Source organism: Vombatus ursinus, unplaced genomic scaffold, assembly GCF_900497805.2.
Source record: "Vombatus ursinus unplaced genomic scaffold, bare-nosed wombat genome assembly UNPS02014794.1, whole genome shotgun sequence".
Taxonomy (NCBI): domain Eukaryota; kingdom Metazoa; phylum Chordata; class Mammalia; order Diprotodontia; family Vombatidae; genus Vombatus; species Vombatus ursinus.
The window spans coordinates 4,140,355-4,160,782 of record NW_020954572.1 but is presented as its reverse complement, the minus strand read 5'-3'; the positions used below and the strand labels follow the sequence as shown (position 1 = coordinate 4,160,782).

Genomic DNA, 20,428 nt, shown 5'->3' with positions numbered 1-20,428 from the left:
GAACTGTTTACATTCCTGCATGGAAAGATGATATTTGTAACTCATGAGTCCTTTGTCAGTGTTAGGGTAGTGAGAGGGGAAAATTATATGTATGTATAGATAGATAGATAGATAGATAGATAGATAGATAGATAGATAGATAGATAGATAGATGGATAGATACAGGGCACAGGGTGAGTTGAAGATGAAGGGGTGATATCTGGAATATAAAATTAAGGAGTGAGAGAGGATTATACTGGGAGAAGGAGAAAGGGAGAGGTAGAATGGGGTAAATTATCTCACATGAAACAGACAAGAAAAGTCTTTTACCGTGGAGGGGAAATAGGGGAAAGTGAGAGGGAATGAGTGAGTCTTATTCTCATAGGATTTGTCTTAAGGAGGGAATAACATACACAATGGGGTATGGAGATCTATCTTACCCTACAGGAAAATAAGGGGTGAAGGGGACAAGAGAGCAGGGAGATGATAGAGGGCAGGGAAGATTGGGGAAGGGGATAATCAGAAGCAAACACTTCTGAGGAAGGATAGGGTAAAAAGAGAGAATAGAATAAATAGGGGGTAGAATAGGATGAAGGGAAATATACTTAGTTTTTCACAACATGACTACTATGGAAGTGTTTTGCATGACTACACATCTATAATCCGTATCGAGATGCTTACCTTTTCAATGAGGGTAGGTGAGGAGGGAGGAAGGAAGAAAATTTGTAACCCAAAGTTTTAAAAACACATGTTAGAAAATAAAAAAAGACTGAAAAAAAGAAAACTATTTGTTCAGAACATTTGATCATTAATTTATTGGGAAATGACTATTAGTTATATGTATGTATATACATATATATGTGTGAGAGAGAGAGAGAGAGAGAGAGAGAGTTTCTATATTTTGGACACAAAACTCTGATCAGAAAAAACTGGTACAAAGATTTTTTTCCCCATTTAACCACTTCCTTTCTTATCCTAGGTGGCTTAATTTGTGCATAGGCATGTCAGTTTCAAGTCATTACAGTTATCTATTTTATCTTTCCTAATTGCCTCTATCTTTTGTTTGATTAAAAATATATCTCCTACTCATAGCAGATATATGATCTGCTTCTCTTCTAATTTTTTATAGTATGGTCTTTAATATTAAGGTCACAAATTTACTTATTGTGGAATATGGTATAAGGTGTTGATCTAAGCCTAGCTTCTACCAGACTACTTTCTAGTCTCCCCAGTAGTTTTTAATCAAATAAAGAATTTTACCTAGGTAATTTATGTTTTCCACTTTATCAAACACTGCTATTTAGTTCTACTGTTTCTGAATTTCCCTTGTTCCCCTTGTCCCATTGATCTGTCTTTCTATTTTTTAACCAATACCAGATAGTTTTGAAAACTGCTGTTTTATAATACGGTTTGAAGTCTGGAAGTAGTATCCCATCACTTTATCTCCAAATTTTAAAAATTCTTTTCACAAAGGGCCCTTTCTTAGGTATAATTTTCATGATAATGTAGTCAGTAAAAAGCATGTTCAATACTACATTTTTTGTATTTTTTTAGGTTTTTATGTCCTAATATATGATGGGGGTTTTTATAAAAATGCAATGTAATACTGAGAGAAGCATGATTCTTTCTATTTTTGTTGGCTTCTCATCAGAGATCTAGGATATATAACTTTTCTAAAATTTGATCCAGGTCTTTGACTACTTGCTTGTTTATGTTTCAGTTAGATTTGTCTAGAGTTTAAGGGGCCCATTGAGGTCTCTTGAAACAACTAGGTCTAGTTGAAGCAACAAGGCACCCTGATAATGAAAAAGAAAGTGGCATGTATCAGACAAATCAGATTGCTACCACCTCAACATTCTCTCAGGCCCTCATGGAAACAGCCCAAGACCCTCAATCCAAGAGTCCTAGAAATGGGTGCCCACCAGATAATCACTCCTGCTTCAAGCCTGGTCTTTGTAACCATCAGTAAAGGTAGTAATCCCTGTGGAGAAAGGGGCAGATATCCCCAACAACTGTAGACCAACTACAACTCACAGGGAAGGCAAGCCAGCCTGGCTGAAGCAGTGAGGCACTGTAATGGTGAGATAGTATGTTGTGTGGTGAGTAAGATGCCACAATGAGGTGCATTTTCTCTGATCAGGATAACAGTTTATTAACATGTATGTGACACATGTTAATAAAGTGGGTCAAGACTGGCTTCCTCAATTAGGACAGCAACTACAAAGAGATGGGGGAAATCCTCTTTATTGAAACATAGGAAAAGAGGAGTTCTGGATGGTTGAACAATGTCACAATTAGCTACAGCTGGGAAAGGTGGGTTGGTCTTCAGTGTGGATCATCACACCCTTCTGACAATTAAGGAATGTCAATTGCTTTATGGGCCTCAGCTGCATCTAGTAATTTTGGCTAGAAAATCAGAACCACTTCAATCAGGACCATCCAATTAGTGCTCCCCTTGGGGGAAATCAAACCACCCTTAATTTTACCAGGAGAGACAAGGGCAGAAGAACTGTCCCTTGGGGAGAGGCTGTCTAAACTGGTTTCTATTTATAGGTAAACAAAACAGATGTCTCAGGGGCAAGTTGAAAGGGAATGACATTATTCAACCATGCCTTTAATTTGGACTGGGAGAGACGACCACCAACCTCACTTTTAACCTGGTCCCACAGCCATCACTGAGAAGGTGTTCACTTTTCTGACCAACACCAACATCAACACCATCCACTTACCAACTGGCACCAATAAGCAATTAAGTCCAGGAACTCTAAGAATGGCAATACTCCTCAAATTACCAATCCTGATTTCAACCTAACCCAACTATCATCTTGGGAAACATTCCCTTGGACATTTAAACTGCTTCTGCAGGTGCTGAAACCACTGCCTCCTCAATAATCACAGCATAGCCCACAGCCTGGCAAGTGAAGAGCCAAAAAAACCCTAAGTTTTTAACAATAAAGTCCTTGGCATTACCAAATGGTATAAAATGGCCATGTCATCTTAAAGACTACAGGACCTTTCAACCTGATGTGGCTGGAACCTATTTGTATTGTCCCTCTCAATAAAATGTAAGTTTCTTGAGAACAGGAACTGTTTCCACTCTATTTGTATTTCTAGTACTTGATACACTGCTGTATGCGTAGTAAGCATTTAATAGTTTTTCATCTATTTATTTATTCGTTCAATAGCTTTAAGAAATTCTTAATTAGTGATGACTGAATTAACATTATTATTTTGAAATTTTAATTATTGATCATGAGTATGTGTGTGCATGGATCAGTGTAAGTTAGGTAGTAAAAGTCTGTGTGGAGTGACAAAAATACACCCTCCATTTGGTGCCACTGTCATTCACTATTTTTTCTTTTTATAGAAGTTGCAGCAAAAAAGTAAGAAATTATGGAGGCTATATTAGAGTCCCAAATCCCAGTTGGCAAGGACAGAATGTGAATGACATTTCTCTGTAATCTCAGACCCTGCCAAGTGCTTCCAGGGATGAAAATTCAGACTAGGAAAACCTATTCTGATGCATACCAACCTAAAGAGCTCTATCTTGGGAACAGTTTGCTCCTACATGTGTAGGGATTCTTGGCAATACTGAAGCATTGTAAGGGATAGGGGTATCCAAATACTGGCTCTGCCTTTTTATTTCTGGGAGTGAACCTTCCAGAAGTACCCACAAATTGATTCACTGAGGGAAAGAAAGAAGTGGATAAAACACATATTCATTAGCCCAAGAAAAGTCCATGGATACCTACCTGATTTCCAAAAACATACAAAAAATGAGTCCTAGGATGGAAAGCCATTCCAATAATAGTATGAAACTCACTAGGGAAAAAAAAAGTTGGAAATCTCAGAGCAGTCATCGGACTCTTGTTTTTGAATCTCCTCACAGCAACAAAAGAATTATTCTAAAAAAACAAAGCAAAACAAAAAGGAAAAATCATGAAGATGTTTTTTATCATTTTGATCCATCTCCCACTTCATCCCCTCAAGGATATCTCATCATGCTGTGGAGGTTATTCTGGGTTCTTAAAAAGCTATGATAGCAGAGTATAACTTCTAGCAAGTCCTATCAATTTGGAAGGTTTTAAATATTGCTACTTTGTCCATCATTCAAGGACGCACCTAAGTGTAGTGAGACTATGTGTATAAGATTGACCATTAAGTCAGAAATTGTTTTTCTTCAGCTACACAATTCATGAAACCATTCCCTAAGACAGAGAGAGCTTGTGATCTATGTTGGTGAAAGCATATTTCTTTAAAATTATTTAACGAGGGAGCAGAGCCAAGATGGCAGACTGAAACCAGAATTTTTCCTGAGTTCTCCCAACACAACCCTTCCACAACAACCTAAAAGCATACCAAACTAAATTATAAGTGAAAAATCTAAGAATGGTGAAAAAACTGAAAACCTATATGAAAGCATTCAACAAAGGGCCCTTGAAGCATAGATTAAAAATAGATTGGAAACTAAATAACCTAATCCTAAAGAATTTGTGGGACAAAGAACAAATCATAGAAAGAATCAATAATTTCATTAAAGATAATGACAATGAGACAACAGAGGGATTCACAACAGCTAAAATGGGAAATTTTGATTACATGAAATTAAAAAGTTTTTTGCACAAACAAAAACAATGCTGCTAAAATTAGAAGAAAAGCAGGAAATGGGGAAATTTGCAGTATTTCTTTGATAAAGGTCTCATTTCTCAAATATATAGGGAACTGAACCAAATTTATAAAAATAAGAGCCATTCACCAATTGATAGTGGTCAAGGAATATAAACAGGCAGTTTTCAGAGGAAAAAAATCAAAACTATTAATAGCCATATGAAGAAATGTTCTAAATCACCAATAATTAGGGAAATGCAAATTAAAACAACTCTGAGCTACCACCTCACACATATCAGATTGGCTAAGATGACAGATGTTTTTGCATTGTGGTGCTGATGAAAACCTTTTAGAGTCCCCTGGACAGCAAGGAGGTCAAATTAGGCAATACTTCAAGAAATTAATTCAGGCTATTCACTACGTCAAATACTGAAGCTAAAGCTGAACTATTTTGACCATATACTAAGAAGATGAGATTCGCTGGAAAAAAATCCTGATATTGGGAAAGACTGAAGGCAAAAGGAAAAAGGAACAGCCAGAAAGGATGAGATGTAGTATTATGACAGTTTCCATGATGGTATCACGGAAACAACAAACCTGAACTTAGACTTCAAGAGATTGTGTAGGATAGAAGGACCTGGCATGCTACAGTCCATGGAGTCAGTCACAGAGTTGGACATGACTCAATGACAACAACAACAACAACAACAAAGATGACAGAAAAGGAAAATGACAAATGCTGGGAGGTGAGTAGGAAAATAGGTATACAGTATAAGGTTGGTGAAGCTATAAAGTAGTCTGGTAATTCTGGAGAACAATTTGGAAATATTTTCCCAAAGCTATGAAACTGTGCATACCCTTTGACCCAGCAATAACATTCCTAAGTCTATACCCCAAAAACATCAAAGATAAAGGAAAAAGATTCATATGTTAAAAATGTCTATAATAGCTCTTTTTATATGGGCAAAGAATTGGAAATCCAGGGGATGCCCATCAATTGGGGAATGGCTGAAGTAGTTATGGTATATGAATGTAATGGGATACTATTGGGCTGTAAGAAATGATGAAAAGGATAGTTTCAGAAAAACCTGAAAACCAGTGTTAACTATTGAAAAGTGAAGTCAGTAGAACCAGGAGAACAATTTATACAGCAACACAATATTGTAAAAATAATCAACTCTAAAAGGCCTAGTAACTCTGATCACTACAATAATCAACCACAATTTCCAAAAGACTCATGATGAAAAATACCATCCACCTCCAAAGAGAGAACTGATGGACTCATAATGCAGATTGAAGCATATTATTTTTCTCTTTCATTCTTTTTCTGGTATTTTTTTCAGAACATGACTGATGTGGAAATATATTTTGCACTATTTCATATTATACTTCTTACTATTTCAATGGGTGAAGGAAGGATGAAGGGGGGAGAGAGAATTTGGAACTGAAAATAAATACAAAATTGAATTTTAAAAAATGTAAAAAACTTTAAGAATAAAATTATTTAACATTCCAAGGAAAGTATACTAAGCTTAAGATGGAGTAATGTCAAGTTTTGTCCAATGTAACATTTATTACTCTCTATTAAGTTATGACTTAGATTAACTATACCTAACCCCAAAATATAACAAAAAAAGTCATGAGATTGCACATTTTTACTTATTTTTATTTCCACTACCACCACCATCCAAACACACATATATTAGGACAGGAAATGCTTGTCTATACCACTAGGCCAAAATAATCATCTCAATATAAAAATATACTCCCGATCTGAAATTTTGCTTTTAAATCTCTTTCCTGTTATCAATTAATTTGTATTATTTTGATTAGACTAAGATAAGAAGGCTTTGATGCTAACCATGGCCATAAAAATTAGAGGCCCTTTCTAAGTGGTCTTTGTAGTAAATAAGCCATTCCAGTTCAGTCACTCTTGAAATTTTTTCTTCCCACCTTTAATAACTCGGTAGGATTGGATCTGGTCCTCCAGGATAATCCTAATAGTTGGAATATTTTTTCTAAACTGTCCCAACCTCTGTGAGACACTTTTATGAGTGCCTAAAAAGAAAAATGATGATTGCTGTGAGCCAGAACAGATTTAGCAAGAAGAAATTATGCCAAATTATGCCCATTTACTTTCTTGACAAAGTTGCAAAATCAGAGGAATAGCATGAGCAGAGAATATTTTGATTTTATGAAATGATAGTTTTCCATATCCTTATGGAAAAGACAGAGAGCTCTGGAGCTCTATATTCAGATAGATTTGGAACTGGTGGATTTCCCAGCACTTAGTACAGTGTGGCACATTGCTGTTCAGTTGTATCTCACTCTTTGTGACTGCATAGACCTGTGATAAGGTTTTCTTGGCAAAGATACTGCACTGGTTTGCCATTTCCTTCTCCAGTATGTCCCCATTTTACAGAGGAGGAATTGAGGCAAATGGGGTTAATTAAGTGACTTGCCCAGGGTCACACAACTAGTAAAGGTCTAAGGCCAGATTTTAACTCATATCTTCCTGACTCCACATCTAGTGCTCTATCCACTGCACTCCCTAGCTGCCTGGCACATAGTAGATGCATAATAAATGTTTATTGATTGAATGATTGAAATGGCATGATAATATAGATAAGATAAGAAATACAAGACACAATCAAAAGATGAGAAGAATTAAATAGTAACATGATGATTGTGATGATAATATACTTTAGTACTTCATGGATTGATTTCATCAATGAAAATATCCACCCAAAGTTTAAGGTAGATGGTGATCAAGTAGATAGTAAGTTGTTTATGGCCACTTTACCTCTTCCTGGCTACCTTGTAAATATGAGGCACTCCAAACTTAGCTAGAATTCTTCTTAAATGGCACACATACAATTTATCACTATGCCCCTTTCTAGCTTGGTAATGCCTACTCAAGTGTGTGCTTTGCTGTCATACATAGTTTTTGAGGTGACAGGGTCAGTGCCATGCCATAATGAAGGACAGGTAGAATTTAAGTGAAGGGATAATGATAATAATAACACAGACCTGAAAATATCCTGTAGTATTCCTCCAATAAACTGAACTTGAACTCGACCATTGTCACAGACAAAGCACATCATTACCCTACCCCGGTATAGCATACATAGATTTATAAAGAACTTAAGAAAATTTTAATATATGTCACCATCCCAAATCATCATCATCTCCAGGCTATATGGAACATAGAACTATTCAGGTACAGAGACCTAGCAAAGGAGATCAAAATCATGGAGGAATGAGTTGTTGTCCTGTCTGCTAATAGAGTTGTACTGAGAATTCTTTCAATAAGTCTATAGGGGAGATAAGTTTATATTATAATGTTTCCATTCAACCACATAAAGCTGTTATTTTATCCACCCATGCAACAATCCCTAGAATGTTAAATATTAAAGAATAGCAGGATAGTGACTTGTCTCCATATGATTTCTATATGAAACCTGCTAGGAAAAACAATGAGAAGAATGAGATTGTGGTGATGAAGAGATTGAAAAGAAAACTTTTACAAGATAATAAAAATAATGATAATAATTGTTTTATTGAGTCATTTCAGTCATGTCCAACTCTTCGTGACCTCACTTAGGATTTTCTTGGCAAAGATAGTAGAGTGGTTTGCTATTTCGGCAAACAAGGTTAAGTGACTTGCCCACAGTCTCACAGCTATTAAGTTTCTGAGGTTGGATTTGAAATCAGGAAGATGAGTCTCCCTGACTCCAGGCCCAGCACTCTATCCACTGTACCGCCTAGCTAAATAATAATAATTATTATTAATTGATTTACATTTAGACAGGACCTCCCTCACAATAAATGTGATCAAAGACTGATGGTATAAATATTATTATTCCCTTTTTACAGATGAGGAAACTGTGACTCAAAAAGTGAAGTGTTTGCCTCTGGTCACACAGTGAGGAAGGGAAAGAAATGAAATTCAAACCTTGATCCCCTTGGTAAAACAATATACTGCTTTAAGTTTTACAAAATATTTTCTTTATAAAAACTCTATGAGGTGGGTATTACAAATTTGTTGTTCTCATTTTAAAGATTAGAAGTTTAACTTAAGAGAAGTAATGTGACTTTCCTGAAGTCACACATCTATCAAATGTTAGAATTATGACTCAAATTCAGGTATATCCTGGCTATAATTCCTGCATTATTTCCATTATAATATCACAAAGATAAATTAAAGGTTTAATGTAAAGCTGAAAGGAAGTTTCTAGTACAGTATCTAAGGGAACTCTCCTTGGTCTTTTTCTTTTAACATTTTTTTTTTTGGTGAGGCCATCAAGGTTAAGTGAGTTGCCCAGGGTCACACAGCTAGTAAGTGTCAAGTGTCTGAGGCTGTATTTGAACTCAGGTCTTCCTGACTCCAAGCCAGTGCTGTGTCCACTGTGCCACCTAGTTGCCCTTCTTTTCACATTTTCATTAATGATTTGGATGAAAGTATACATAGCATGCTTATCAAGTTGCAAATGGCAGAATGCTGGCAGCAATAGCTAATATGTTGGCTGATAAAATCAGAATTCTAAAGAAATCTCAAAAATAAATGAGTTGACTTATATGAAATCTCATAGGGATAAAGAAAAAGTCCTGAATCTGGCTTTTGGAAAATCAGCTAACTACAGCAATGTAAATGAAAAGAACCACCCTGATACAGTCAAAAGTGAATGTCACAATATTGCAAAGGAAAAGTATGGCCTCTAAGAAGAGGCATGAGAAAATACTCCACTCTTTTGCAAAACAGAGAGGTCTGTGAGTATGGCACATTGTATATATTTTCAGACTTTTGCAACTGATCTTCAGTACATCAGCTGAAGAACTGTGCAGCTCTAGCCTGGGAAAAGAGAAAACTTAATTGGGAGACATCACTGTCTTTAAGTATTTTAGAGTTGTCAGGTAGAACTAGATTTGCTTTCTTGGCTTTAAGAACAACAAATTGGATCAATGTATAGAAATTACAATGATGCAAGTTGATGTGTGACCTAAGGAAAAAATTTCCTAATAACTAGAACTCCCCCAAATATGAATGGTCTACCTTAGTGGATAGTGAATTCCAGCAGAGGTTGAATGAGACTTTGGCAAGGATGATCTTTTGTTTGGTCATTTCAGTCATGTCTGACTCTTTGTGACCCTAGTTGGTGTTTTCTTGGCAAAGATAGTAGGGTGGTTGGCCATTTCCTCCTCCAGTTCATTTTACAGGTAAAGAAACTGAGGCAAATATGGTTAAGTGACTTGCCCAGGGACACTTGGCTAGTAAGTATCTGAAGCCAGATTTGAACTCAAGAAGAGGAATCTTCCTGATTTCAGGCCCAACACTCTATCCACCACACCAACTAACTGCCCTAAGCATGATCTAACTGGATACAATTTTTGGAAAGGGTTAGACTAGATGATTTCAAGTTCTTCCTAATTCTAAATTTCTGATTCTAGATAATGAATGTCTAAAAATACATTTTGTGTACAATTATTCATCTTAATTGTGCAATTGCAATTTTGCAATTGCAATTTAACTACATAATATTGCCATGAAGCATAAACTTAAACTTGGAAAAGATTTTGTGAATTTTCATCACTACAAGATTTGCCCAGAAAAAAAGAAAAAGAAAAAAGAAATCACCTTGAGATTACAGAACATACTTTTTTTTCAAAAAGGTAGATGGAATTTTTCATTTCATTGTCAACAAGAAATGCCAACAGATGAGCCTCATATTTTTTCCTTTGTTTTCCCTTACGGGGGACGCAACTTTCCCACTTAGAAAATGGAGGAGAGCTATAGAAACAAGTAGTCGGCTACCAAAAAAAAAAAAGAAAGAAAGAAAAATTAGAGATACAGTTCATATAAGATGCCCTATTTGACATCACTAGCCTGATTAGCCTGTGAACTATACAATTGTTCTATTGTGTCCTGGTTTGATCTTGAAAACATGAGTTATCACTAAGCCTGTTTGCAAATATGAAGCAAGTCTAATGAGTGTTGCACACCATCTCACTCCATAATGGAAAGATTCAGTTAGTTCGTGTTTTATTAATATCCTGATATGTCTAGTTAGTGTTTTATTAACATCTTGACACATTCTTAACCTAATTAGTGCAAAATTTTCATAATTAGGAACAAAGAATGATAAGCTTTCTAATCAGGAAAACTGACATTTTTCTCAATTATAGGTTGCCTACTTCTTAAAAAGCATTCACAACCAAATTTCTTACCTTCTTTTAAGGCAATAGTTTACCTGACTCATGCTCCTACTTTTTTCAAAGGTGATAGCAATGTAATCATCTGGAAAGCAGAAAGTGACAAATTATAGGTATAATCTACATTTATAAAGGATGTACAGTTCAAGTAGTTAATGCATTTGGGGTTATAATTTTTAAGCTTCAAAACTATCTTACAATATGTACTTATTAGTGAATAATACTCAAGAGTTTAGATTTTGCCAAGTAGCTCAAGCATAGTAATACATCATTATTATGAACTCTTATTTTTATTTATATTATAATATATATACAAATGTATTTGATAGAAATTTACCTTCAAAATCTTCTTGGTTAGCTAAACATATTTCATTGTACCATAGTTTTGCTTTATAATAATCGCCCTATTGAAAACAAAAAGAGAACAAATCTAGCAGCTACAACATAGATTTAAGAGAGGAAACCTACAAAATTATTAAAAATCCTCCAAAGATTTGTTGAAGAATTTGGATGAGTGGAGACAAAAATAGACACAGAAAAGAAAAAAGTATAGAATCTGGAAAAGATGAAATAAAAAGCTGGAGGTGGAAGAGAGTAAATAAAGTAAGAGATAAAATTAGGAAGACAGGTTTTGGGAATGGCCCATGCCTACACGACATTTTCTTGAGGCAACTAAAATCTACTGCTATTCAATGACTAACAAATTGGCTAAAAATATGCCTTTTGTTCTTTATTTCTTTAAAGTGTGGGCACCCCAAGCCACATTCCTAAAATGCAGGGCAACTTTGTGGGCCTCAGGACCAATTTGATGTTAGTTTCACTCCAGGATTCTATCGAAAGTTCCTCGAGAACAGTATGCAAAGTAACTTTTTTTAGCTCCATCATAAATAATAATTATTTGCATTTCTATTGTTTCTTGATGTTCCTCACAACAGCCTTTTTAGATAGGGAGTATGATTATTATATTTATTTTATACATGAAAAAAAAAGAATCTGAGAAAGGTTGGGTAGTTTGCCCATGGTCTCACAAGCTAATTAGTGTCATATCAAAGTCATTAATGTCATATTCAAGCCAAGGTCACCTGGCTATAAATCCTGTACATGTCCCTCTGTTCTATGCCTGTCTGATTCCATACAACATAAGTAATCTTTACCTATCTTGGATTTTAATAGCCTTTTATGCATCTCTTAGGACACATGACATTATGCCCTATAGTATAGGAGCTAAGGTATATCAGAGAAAAGACTATTTAAATTTAGAAGATCTAGGTTCAAGTCATGACTCCACCACTTACTAATCGTGTGACCATAGGCATGTCACTTAAATATCTTGAGCATTAGTTTCTTCATTTGCATAATGGAAACAATAACATTATCCTAGCTTCCTATATAATAGGCTTACATAGATGAAATTATATATATATGACCATACATTATATATTTCTATAATATATAATATAAAATTATATCTATTATATATATACATATATATGTATATATAATTTGATCCATATATATACACACATATAATTTTGGAGACAAAATGTACATAGAAAAGATAGTATGTTAAGAGCCTCCATATATAATACATACATCATATATATTTTTTCTAGTTGTAGTTATATATCTTTTTAGTTTGTTTTTTTAACTATCACAATGCCTTTCCTAGCTTACCTTAATTATTTGTTGATTGAGTAAATAAATGATGAATGACATTTTGATCTCCAAATGAAAATATTAAAGGTCACTAACAGAGGACATGGAACTTAAAGAGCTTTAAAAAGAGAACAAAAAAATCTTTCTTGGATGGCATGGACCCCTTGATAAAAGGCTGATCTCAATGGTCCCTTGTACACCAATCAGTGGATAATTATTATCCTATAAGAAGTCAGGGAGGGGTTGCATATCTGAGCATGTGATATCATCCTAAATTATTAGGTAATTGCTATGTTACCAACTATGGGCAAAGTAATTTGGAGTATATTTTGCAGGACATGTTTGAGTTTTATTTCCACCAGTTACTATATGTGTGACACTGGATAAGTCACTTAACTTCTCTGAACCTCGGTATTCTCATCTATAAAATGGAGATGACAATATTTACCCTGCCTACCTATCTCATATATTTGAGTAAAGTGCTTTGTAAATATGAAGTATTACATACATGTGAACTATTATCATACATTATTATAGCATGTGTTTATAATTTTATAATGGTACTAAATAGATGAGAGGAAGAAGAGTATAGTGTGTCTGGTTTCAGAGTCAAGAAGACCTGGGTTCGAGTCCAGCCCTATGACCCATACTGTCTATGTCACCCTGAGCAAGATGCCTAATATCTCAATGCCCCAGGCAATTCACTGACTGAGCTAAGGAGCTCATTTGCATTCACAGGAGCTCCAACTGGGGTAATCTCACCAAAAACAAAAAAAAAATCTAAATAGATTTTTTTTAAAAGTAGGTTTTTATTGGGCCATTCATCTGTGATCAACATTATGCTAGTTAAGATGGGGCTGGAAAATAGCAGAGAAGATATACTTGAATGCTCCTGTCCTTTTCTGGATTGTCTATGCCTTAATAAGAATTCCAGAATAGCCTAAATGTTTCTTTCCTCAATGTCTTTATGCCAAACCTAACTAGTGAGTAGACTGCATTAAAAAAAAATAGGATCAGGAATACTGGAACATGGGCATCTCTCTCAATTCATTAATGCAAAAGGGGTATAGCACATAGATCTTTGGAGTCTTTTAAAATTAGGGAAGGTTAAGCTGAGGCAATGTAAATAAAATGATAATATTACCTAAATTAATATACTTATTCAGTGCCATACCAATTAAATGATGTGGAGGAACAAAAAGGTCAAGAATATCAAGGGAATCAATGAAAAGAAAAAATGAGAAGGAAGGGGGGTCTAATACTACCTAAACTCAAATTATACTACAAAACTGTAATTGTCCAAAACAATTTGGTACTTTGTAAGAAATAGAGAAGTTGATCTGGGTGGAATAGATTGGGTACACAATACACATAAGTAAATGAGCACAGTAACCTAGGAATAAACCCAAAGATCCCAGTTACTGGGGCAAGAACAAGACATAATTCCTTGACAAAGTGTTGAGAAAAAGCTCAAAAAGGTTACGTGATTTAGATACAAAGAGTGACACTGAAGGACACAGAGCCAAGGTGGCAGAGAAAAGGCAGGAAGTTGCCTGAGCTCTCCTCAATTTCCCTTGAAACAACTTTAAATCAAGCCTCAAATCTAATTCTGGAGTGACAGAACCCACAAAAGGACAGGATGAAACCATTTTCCAGCCCATGATAACTTAGAAGGACTATAGGAAGGCCTATCTTACTTGGGTAAGAGGAGAACACAGCCCAGCAAAGGCAGTATCTGGGCAACCCTAGTCCTAAGAGAGATCAGCAACTGAGGCCCTGGTCCTGGCTCAGCAGGCCAGAAGCACAGAAGGCCGTCTATAAGGCCTCTACCTCCATTCAACAGGCCAGCCACCAGCCCCAATTTCCCCCACCCCAACATGCAAAACAAGCTAGCCACCAGGCCTGAATCCTCCTGCACAACAAGCCACCTGTCAGTTCCAGAGGCCTGGGTGCACAAGGTCTTCAGAGCAAGAAGCTTGGGATAGTGCCTCCTGTACCCCTAGGAGAAGAGCTTAATTTTAAATAATGACATAGGCTGGAAATGAGCAAAAGAAAAAAAAAAGCCTGACCACAGAAAGCAACTACAGCAACAGGGAAGATCAAAATACAAACTCAGAAGAGGACAATAATGTCAAAACACCTACATGCAAAGCCTTAAAGAGAAATATGAATCGGTCTGAGGCCCAAAAAGTCCTCCTAGAAGAGCTCAAAAAGGATTTTAAAAATCAAATGGGAGAGGTAGAAGAAAAATTCAGAAAAGAAATGAGGGTTAGACAAGAGAATTATGAAAAAAAAGTAGTCAACAGTTTGGTAAAGGAAGCACAAAAAAATGGGAAAAGATGTACAAAAATCCACTGAAGAAATCAACTCCTTAAAGAGTACAAATGGCCAAATAGAAAAAGAGGTACAAAAGCTAACTGAAGAAAACAATTATGTAAAAATTGGAATTGGACAAATGGAATCTAATGACTCTAGGAGACATAAAGATCCAATCAAACAAAATCAAAAGAATGAAAAAAATAGAAGAAAGTGTAAAAAACTTCATTGGAAAAACAACTGACCTGGAAAACAGATCCAGGAGACATAATTTAAGAATTATTAGATGGGGCAGCTAGGTGGCATAGTGGAAGAGCTCTGGCCTTGGAGTCAAGAGGACCTGAGTTCAAATCTGAAGTCACATACATAACACTCACTAGCTGTGCGACTCTGGGCAAGTCACTTAACCACAATTGCGTCACCAAAAAAAAGGAACATAAAAAAAAAAGAATTATTGGACTACCTGAAAGCCATGATAAAAAAAAAAGAGCCAAAAAAGGACAACTTTTTAAGAAATTATCAAGGAAAACTGCCTGATATCCTAGAATCTGATAGTAAAATAGAAATTGAAAGAATCCATTGATTACCTCCTGAAAGAAATCCTAAAATGAAAAGTCCCAGGAGTATTATCAACAAATTCTGGAACTCTCAGGTCAAGGAGAAATTACTGCAAGCAGTCAGAAAGAAATAACTTGAATATCAAGGAATCAGTCAGGATCACACAGGATTTAGCAGCTTCTATATTAAAGGATCATGGGGCTTAGAATATGATATTCCAGAAGGCAAAGAAGCTGGGATTACAAACAAGAACCAATTATTAAGCAAAACTGAGAATAATCTTTCAGGAGAAAAAAAGAGACATTCAATGAAATGGGAGACTTTTTTTTTTTCAGTGAGGCAATTGGGATTAAGTGACTTGCCCTGAGTCACACAGCTAGGAAATATTATGTGTCTGAGGCTGGATTTGAACTCAGGTCCTCCTGACTCCAGGGCTGGTGCTCTATCCATACCTAGCTGCCCCGCAATGGGAGACTTTCAAGCTCTCCTGATGAAAAGACGAGAGTTGAACAGAAAATTTGATTTTCAAATATAAGACTCAAGAGAAGCATAAAAAGGTAAAGAGGAAAGAAAAATCATGACTTATTTAATAAGGTTAAACTGTTGATACCCCTACATAGAGAGATGATATTTGTAATTCTTAAGATCTATGTCATTAAACTACAGTCAGGATAACACAAGATTGAGTAGTTTTGACATTAAAGGATTGGAAGGCTTGAAATATAATAACATAACATTAAGGGTTAAGAAAGAATTCACTCAGAGAAAGGAAAAGGAAGAGGTAAACTGGGATAAATTATCTGATATAAAAGAGGCCTGAAAGAGATTTTATAGTGGAAGGGGAAATGGGGGAAGCAAGAAGGAGATGGCAAAAGAGCTAGGATTTTAACCAAGAATCACCTACCCAGCAAAACTAAGTATAGTCCTTAAGGGAAAACATGGATATTCAATGAAATAGAAGACTTTCAAGAATTCCTGATGGAAAGACCAGAGCTGAATAGAGATTTGACTTTCAAATACAAGACTCAAGAGAAACAGGCAAAATGGGGTAAATTATCTGGCATAAAAGAGGCATGAAAGAGATTTTACAGTGGTGGGGAAGATGGGAGAAATGGAACAAGAGCGCATGAACCTTACCCTTATCAGAACTGGCTCATAGAATGCCATCTAGGGGAAGGGGAAAGGGAGAGAAGCAAAGAAAATTTAAAACTCCAAAGCTTACAGAAGTGAATGTTGAAAAGTAAAAATAAATATATTTTTTAAAGAATTGGCTCATAAGAAGGAATACTCCCAGGAGTATTATAACCAAATTGCAGAGTCCCCAGATCAAGGAGAAAATATTGTAAGCAGCCAAAAAGGAATAATTCAAATATCATGGAGCCACAATCAGGGTAACACTAAGATTTAGCAGCTTCTAATTAAAGGAGGACAAAAGAGCTAGGATTACAACCAAGAATCACCTACCCAGCAAAACTCAGTATAATCCTTCAAAGGAAAAATGGATATTCAATGAAATAGAGCTTCCTGATGAAAAGATCAGATCTGAATAGAAATTTGGAACTTCAAATACAAGGTGCAAAAGAATCATAAAAAGGTAAATAGGAAAGACAAATCATAAGTGATTTGATAAGGTTAAACTGCTTAAATTCTTACATGGGAAAATGATATTTATAACTCCTAAAAACTTTCTTATTATTAGGGCACTTAGAAGGAGTATAAATAAACAGAAAGCCGAAATGTGAATTGAATATGATGGTATAATTATTAAAAAATAAAATTAAGGGTTCAGAAAGAATGCACTCAGAGAAGGGGAAAGGAAGAGGTAAACTGGGATAAATTATTTGATATAAAAGAGGTCTGAAAGAGATTTTATAATGGAGGGGGAAATGGGGGAAGCAAGGAGGAGAGCACATGAACCTTACTCTTACTGGAATTGGCTCAAAGATGTAATAATATACACACTCAGTTGGATGTAGAAATATATCTTAGTATACAAGAAAGTAGGAAGGGAAGGGGATAAGAGAATGGGGGGCAGAGCTGACAGAAGGGAGGACAGTTTGGGGGTGGTAAAAATCAGAAGCAAAACACTTTTGAGAATAGACATGTAAAAAGAGAGCAAGAATAGGATAAATGGGGAAAATAAGATGGAAGGAAATACATAATTGGTAATTATTACTGTGAAAAAAATGTCTACAGTGAGTTTCTCTGATAAAGACTTCATTTCTCAAACATATAGAAAACTGAGTCAAGTTTACAGAAATAAGAGCCATTCCTCAATTGATAAATGGTCAAAAGACATGAACAGGCAGTTTTCAGACAAAATAATCAAAGCTATTGATGACCAGAACAGAACCAGCCTCTAACCTATAGGTGGCAGGAGTTGAACAGAGCAGGTTAGAGACAAGAGAGTCAGGACACAAACACAAGTTTAATTTCAAAGTGAGGAAATACTTGTGGTATTTTGGCTTCCAGGAGCCAAGATAGCTGAGTAAGAAGTAAGTCACTCTCACCATCCGTTATTGACCTCTGAAAGCCCAGAAAGTATCAACCCAGGAAAAACCCCGGAACAGGTGAACCAGCAGAAAGACGAGGTGCAGCAGTGTTGTGGCCCAGGAAGCTTGGGGGATTAACGTTAAATGCCCCTCTTGCTCTGGGGGAAGGGGAGTAGTACAGAATGGGAGATGTTCCAGCAAGCTAGTGGAAAGCCCCACCTGGGCATACCAGGGGGACTATTAATAATTGCATAAAGTGCTCTAAATCACTAATAATTAGAGAAACATAAATTAAAACAACTTCTCAAACACATCTGAATGGTTAAGATGACAAAATGAAAATTAAAATGACAAACCATAGAGAGGATGGGGGGAGAATGGGTACACTAATGAGCTATTGGTAGAACTATGAACTGGTCCAACCATTTTAGAAAGCAGCTTGAAACTATCCCAAAAAGCTAATAACCTGTGCATGCCTTTTGACCCAGCATTACTAGGTCTATATACAAAGAAATCAAAGAAAGAAGAAAAGGACTCATGTACAAAGATATTTATATTTATATTTATAGTTATATTTGTATTCCTTTTGTAGTGGCGAAGAATAGGAAACTGAGAAAGTGTCCATCAATTGGGGAATGGCTGAACAAGGTAAGATATTTGAATGTGATGGAATACTGTTGTGCTATAAGAAATGATAAAGGGAATAGTTTCAGAAAAATCTAATAAAACTTGTATGAACTGATGCAAAGTGAAGTAAGCAAAACCAAGAAACCAGTAGATACAGTGCCAGTCGTGAAGACTCATCTGAGTTCAAATTCAGCCTCAAACACTTACTAGCAGTGTGATACTGGACAAGTCACTTCACCCTGTTTGCCTCAGTTTCCTCACCTGTAAAATGAGCTGGAGAAGGAAACGGCAAACCACTCCAGTATCTTTGCCAAGAAAACTCAAATGGGGTCACGGAAAGTTGGACATGACTGAAAAATGACTAAATAAATAAACATCAATATATGAAGGTAATCCACTTCAAAAGACTTAATAACTGATCAGCACAATGATCAACCACAATTTCAAAGGATTCACGATGAAACATGCTATCCACTTCCAAACAGAGAGACCTGACAGCCTCAGAGCACAGATCAAAGCATATTATCTTTCTTTTTCTTTTCTTTTTTTGTTTGACATGACTAATACAAATATTTAGTTTGTGTGACTACACATATTTGCAATAGGCTTTGTTTTTCTTGCCTTCTTAACAGGTAAAGGAAGAGAGAATTCAGAACTGAAAATTAATTTTAAAAAATTTAAAAGAATAAGTCATCCTCTTCATACCAGAAATTCCTATATCAAAAAGGACACACACAAAGCCTGTGGTTAGGAAAACTGCTTCTATTAAAAATGTGCCTGTCGATGAGATCACTTCATTTGCAGGAAAACACTTTTATTGTTCATGTGAGGAAACAAAGTTTACTACCTATTTTGTAGGAATTCTCTGCTAAAGTGAAAAAGGAGGATGTTCTATTCCTACCTTTTTTGCCTCACCACATATTGCCAGAAATTCTTTGCTATCTGGCCTCTGCTACTTCAAGAAGAAAAGAAAAGGAAAGAACTTTGGGCTCATTTTGTTGTTGTTCTCTCATGTCTGACTCTTCACGACCCCAATTTGTGGTTTTCTTGGCAAAAATACTGGAGTGGTTTGCTATTTCCTCCTCTAGCTCATTTTTACAGATGAGTAAATTGAGGCAAACAGGGTTAAGTGACTTGCCTAAGGTCACACAGCTGGAGGGGCGGAGCCAAGATCGCAGAGGGAAAGCAGTGACTTGCTTGAGCTCTCTCCCCAAACCCCTCCAAATACCTATAAAAATGACTCTAAACAAATTCTAAAGCAGCAGAACCCACAAAAAGACAGAGTGAAACAAATTTCCAGCCAAAGACAGCCTGGATGGTTGATTGGAAAGGTATATCGCACCAGGTGGGGAGAAGAGCACAGTGTGGCGTGGGCACGCAGGCCGCAGCAACCCTGGAGCAGACCTCACAGGATTGATCGCGGGCAGCTGTGGTGGTTTCCAGACTTCTCAACATACAAATACCAAAGACAACTTTGAAGGTCAGTGGGAAAAGTCTGTGACTGCGGTGAGAGAAGGAGCCAGGTCTCAGCCGCAGGTTCTGAGCGTGGCCTCTGGGGCAGCGTCTGCCTCCTAAGCTTCCAGCCCACAGACTGAGGGGGAATCAAGCTGCTGATTAGAGGGGTATTGCAGGGATCTCTTTGCCAGTCCTGAGGCAGGAATCTCTTGCTTTATCAGTGCTTGGATCTGGGTCACAGTTCTGAGGGGTGGTCCTGGGGTGAGGAGGAGCACTGGTGTGGTGAAACTTGTGGCTGTGGAGAGGAAACACCTCACCCCTTATCATACCACCTTGGAAGAACTGAAAATTTACAGATCCTTAGAAGTACCTCTGAAAATAGCTGTACAAACCCCTGAAGCTTGGGACAGTACACTCTTCATATTGGAAGCAGACTTTTACCTTAACAAAGAGTTTAAAACTCAAGTAATTGGCCAGGATCATGAGTAAGCAGCGCAAAAAGAGTCAGACTGTATTATCTTACTTTG

At 36.4% G+C, this 20,428-nt stretch overlaps 1 protein-coding gene across 1 annotated transcript in view; it reads right to left on the bottom strand.

Annotated features, from left to right (window-relative positions):
* CATSPERB (cation channel sperm associated auxiliary subunit beta) overlaps nt 1–20,428 on the bottom strand; it is a 238,521-nt gene that overhangs the window by 136,679 nt on the left and 81,414 nt on the right. Inside the window, exons 10-13 of the mRNA XM_027870178.1 lie at nt 11,135–11,201; nt 10,813–10,882; nt 10,338–10,395; nt 3,732–3,884 (exon numbers count right to left, since the gene is read on the bottom strand). Coding sequence (XP_027725979.1) covers nt 3,732–3,884; nt 10,338–10,395; nt 10,813–10,882; nt 11,135–11,201 — 348 coding nt within the window. The remainder of the gene's footprint in view (nt 1–3,731; nt 3,885–10,337; nt 10,396–10,812; nt 10,883–11,134; nt 11,202–20,428) is intronic.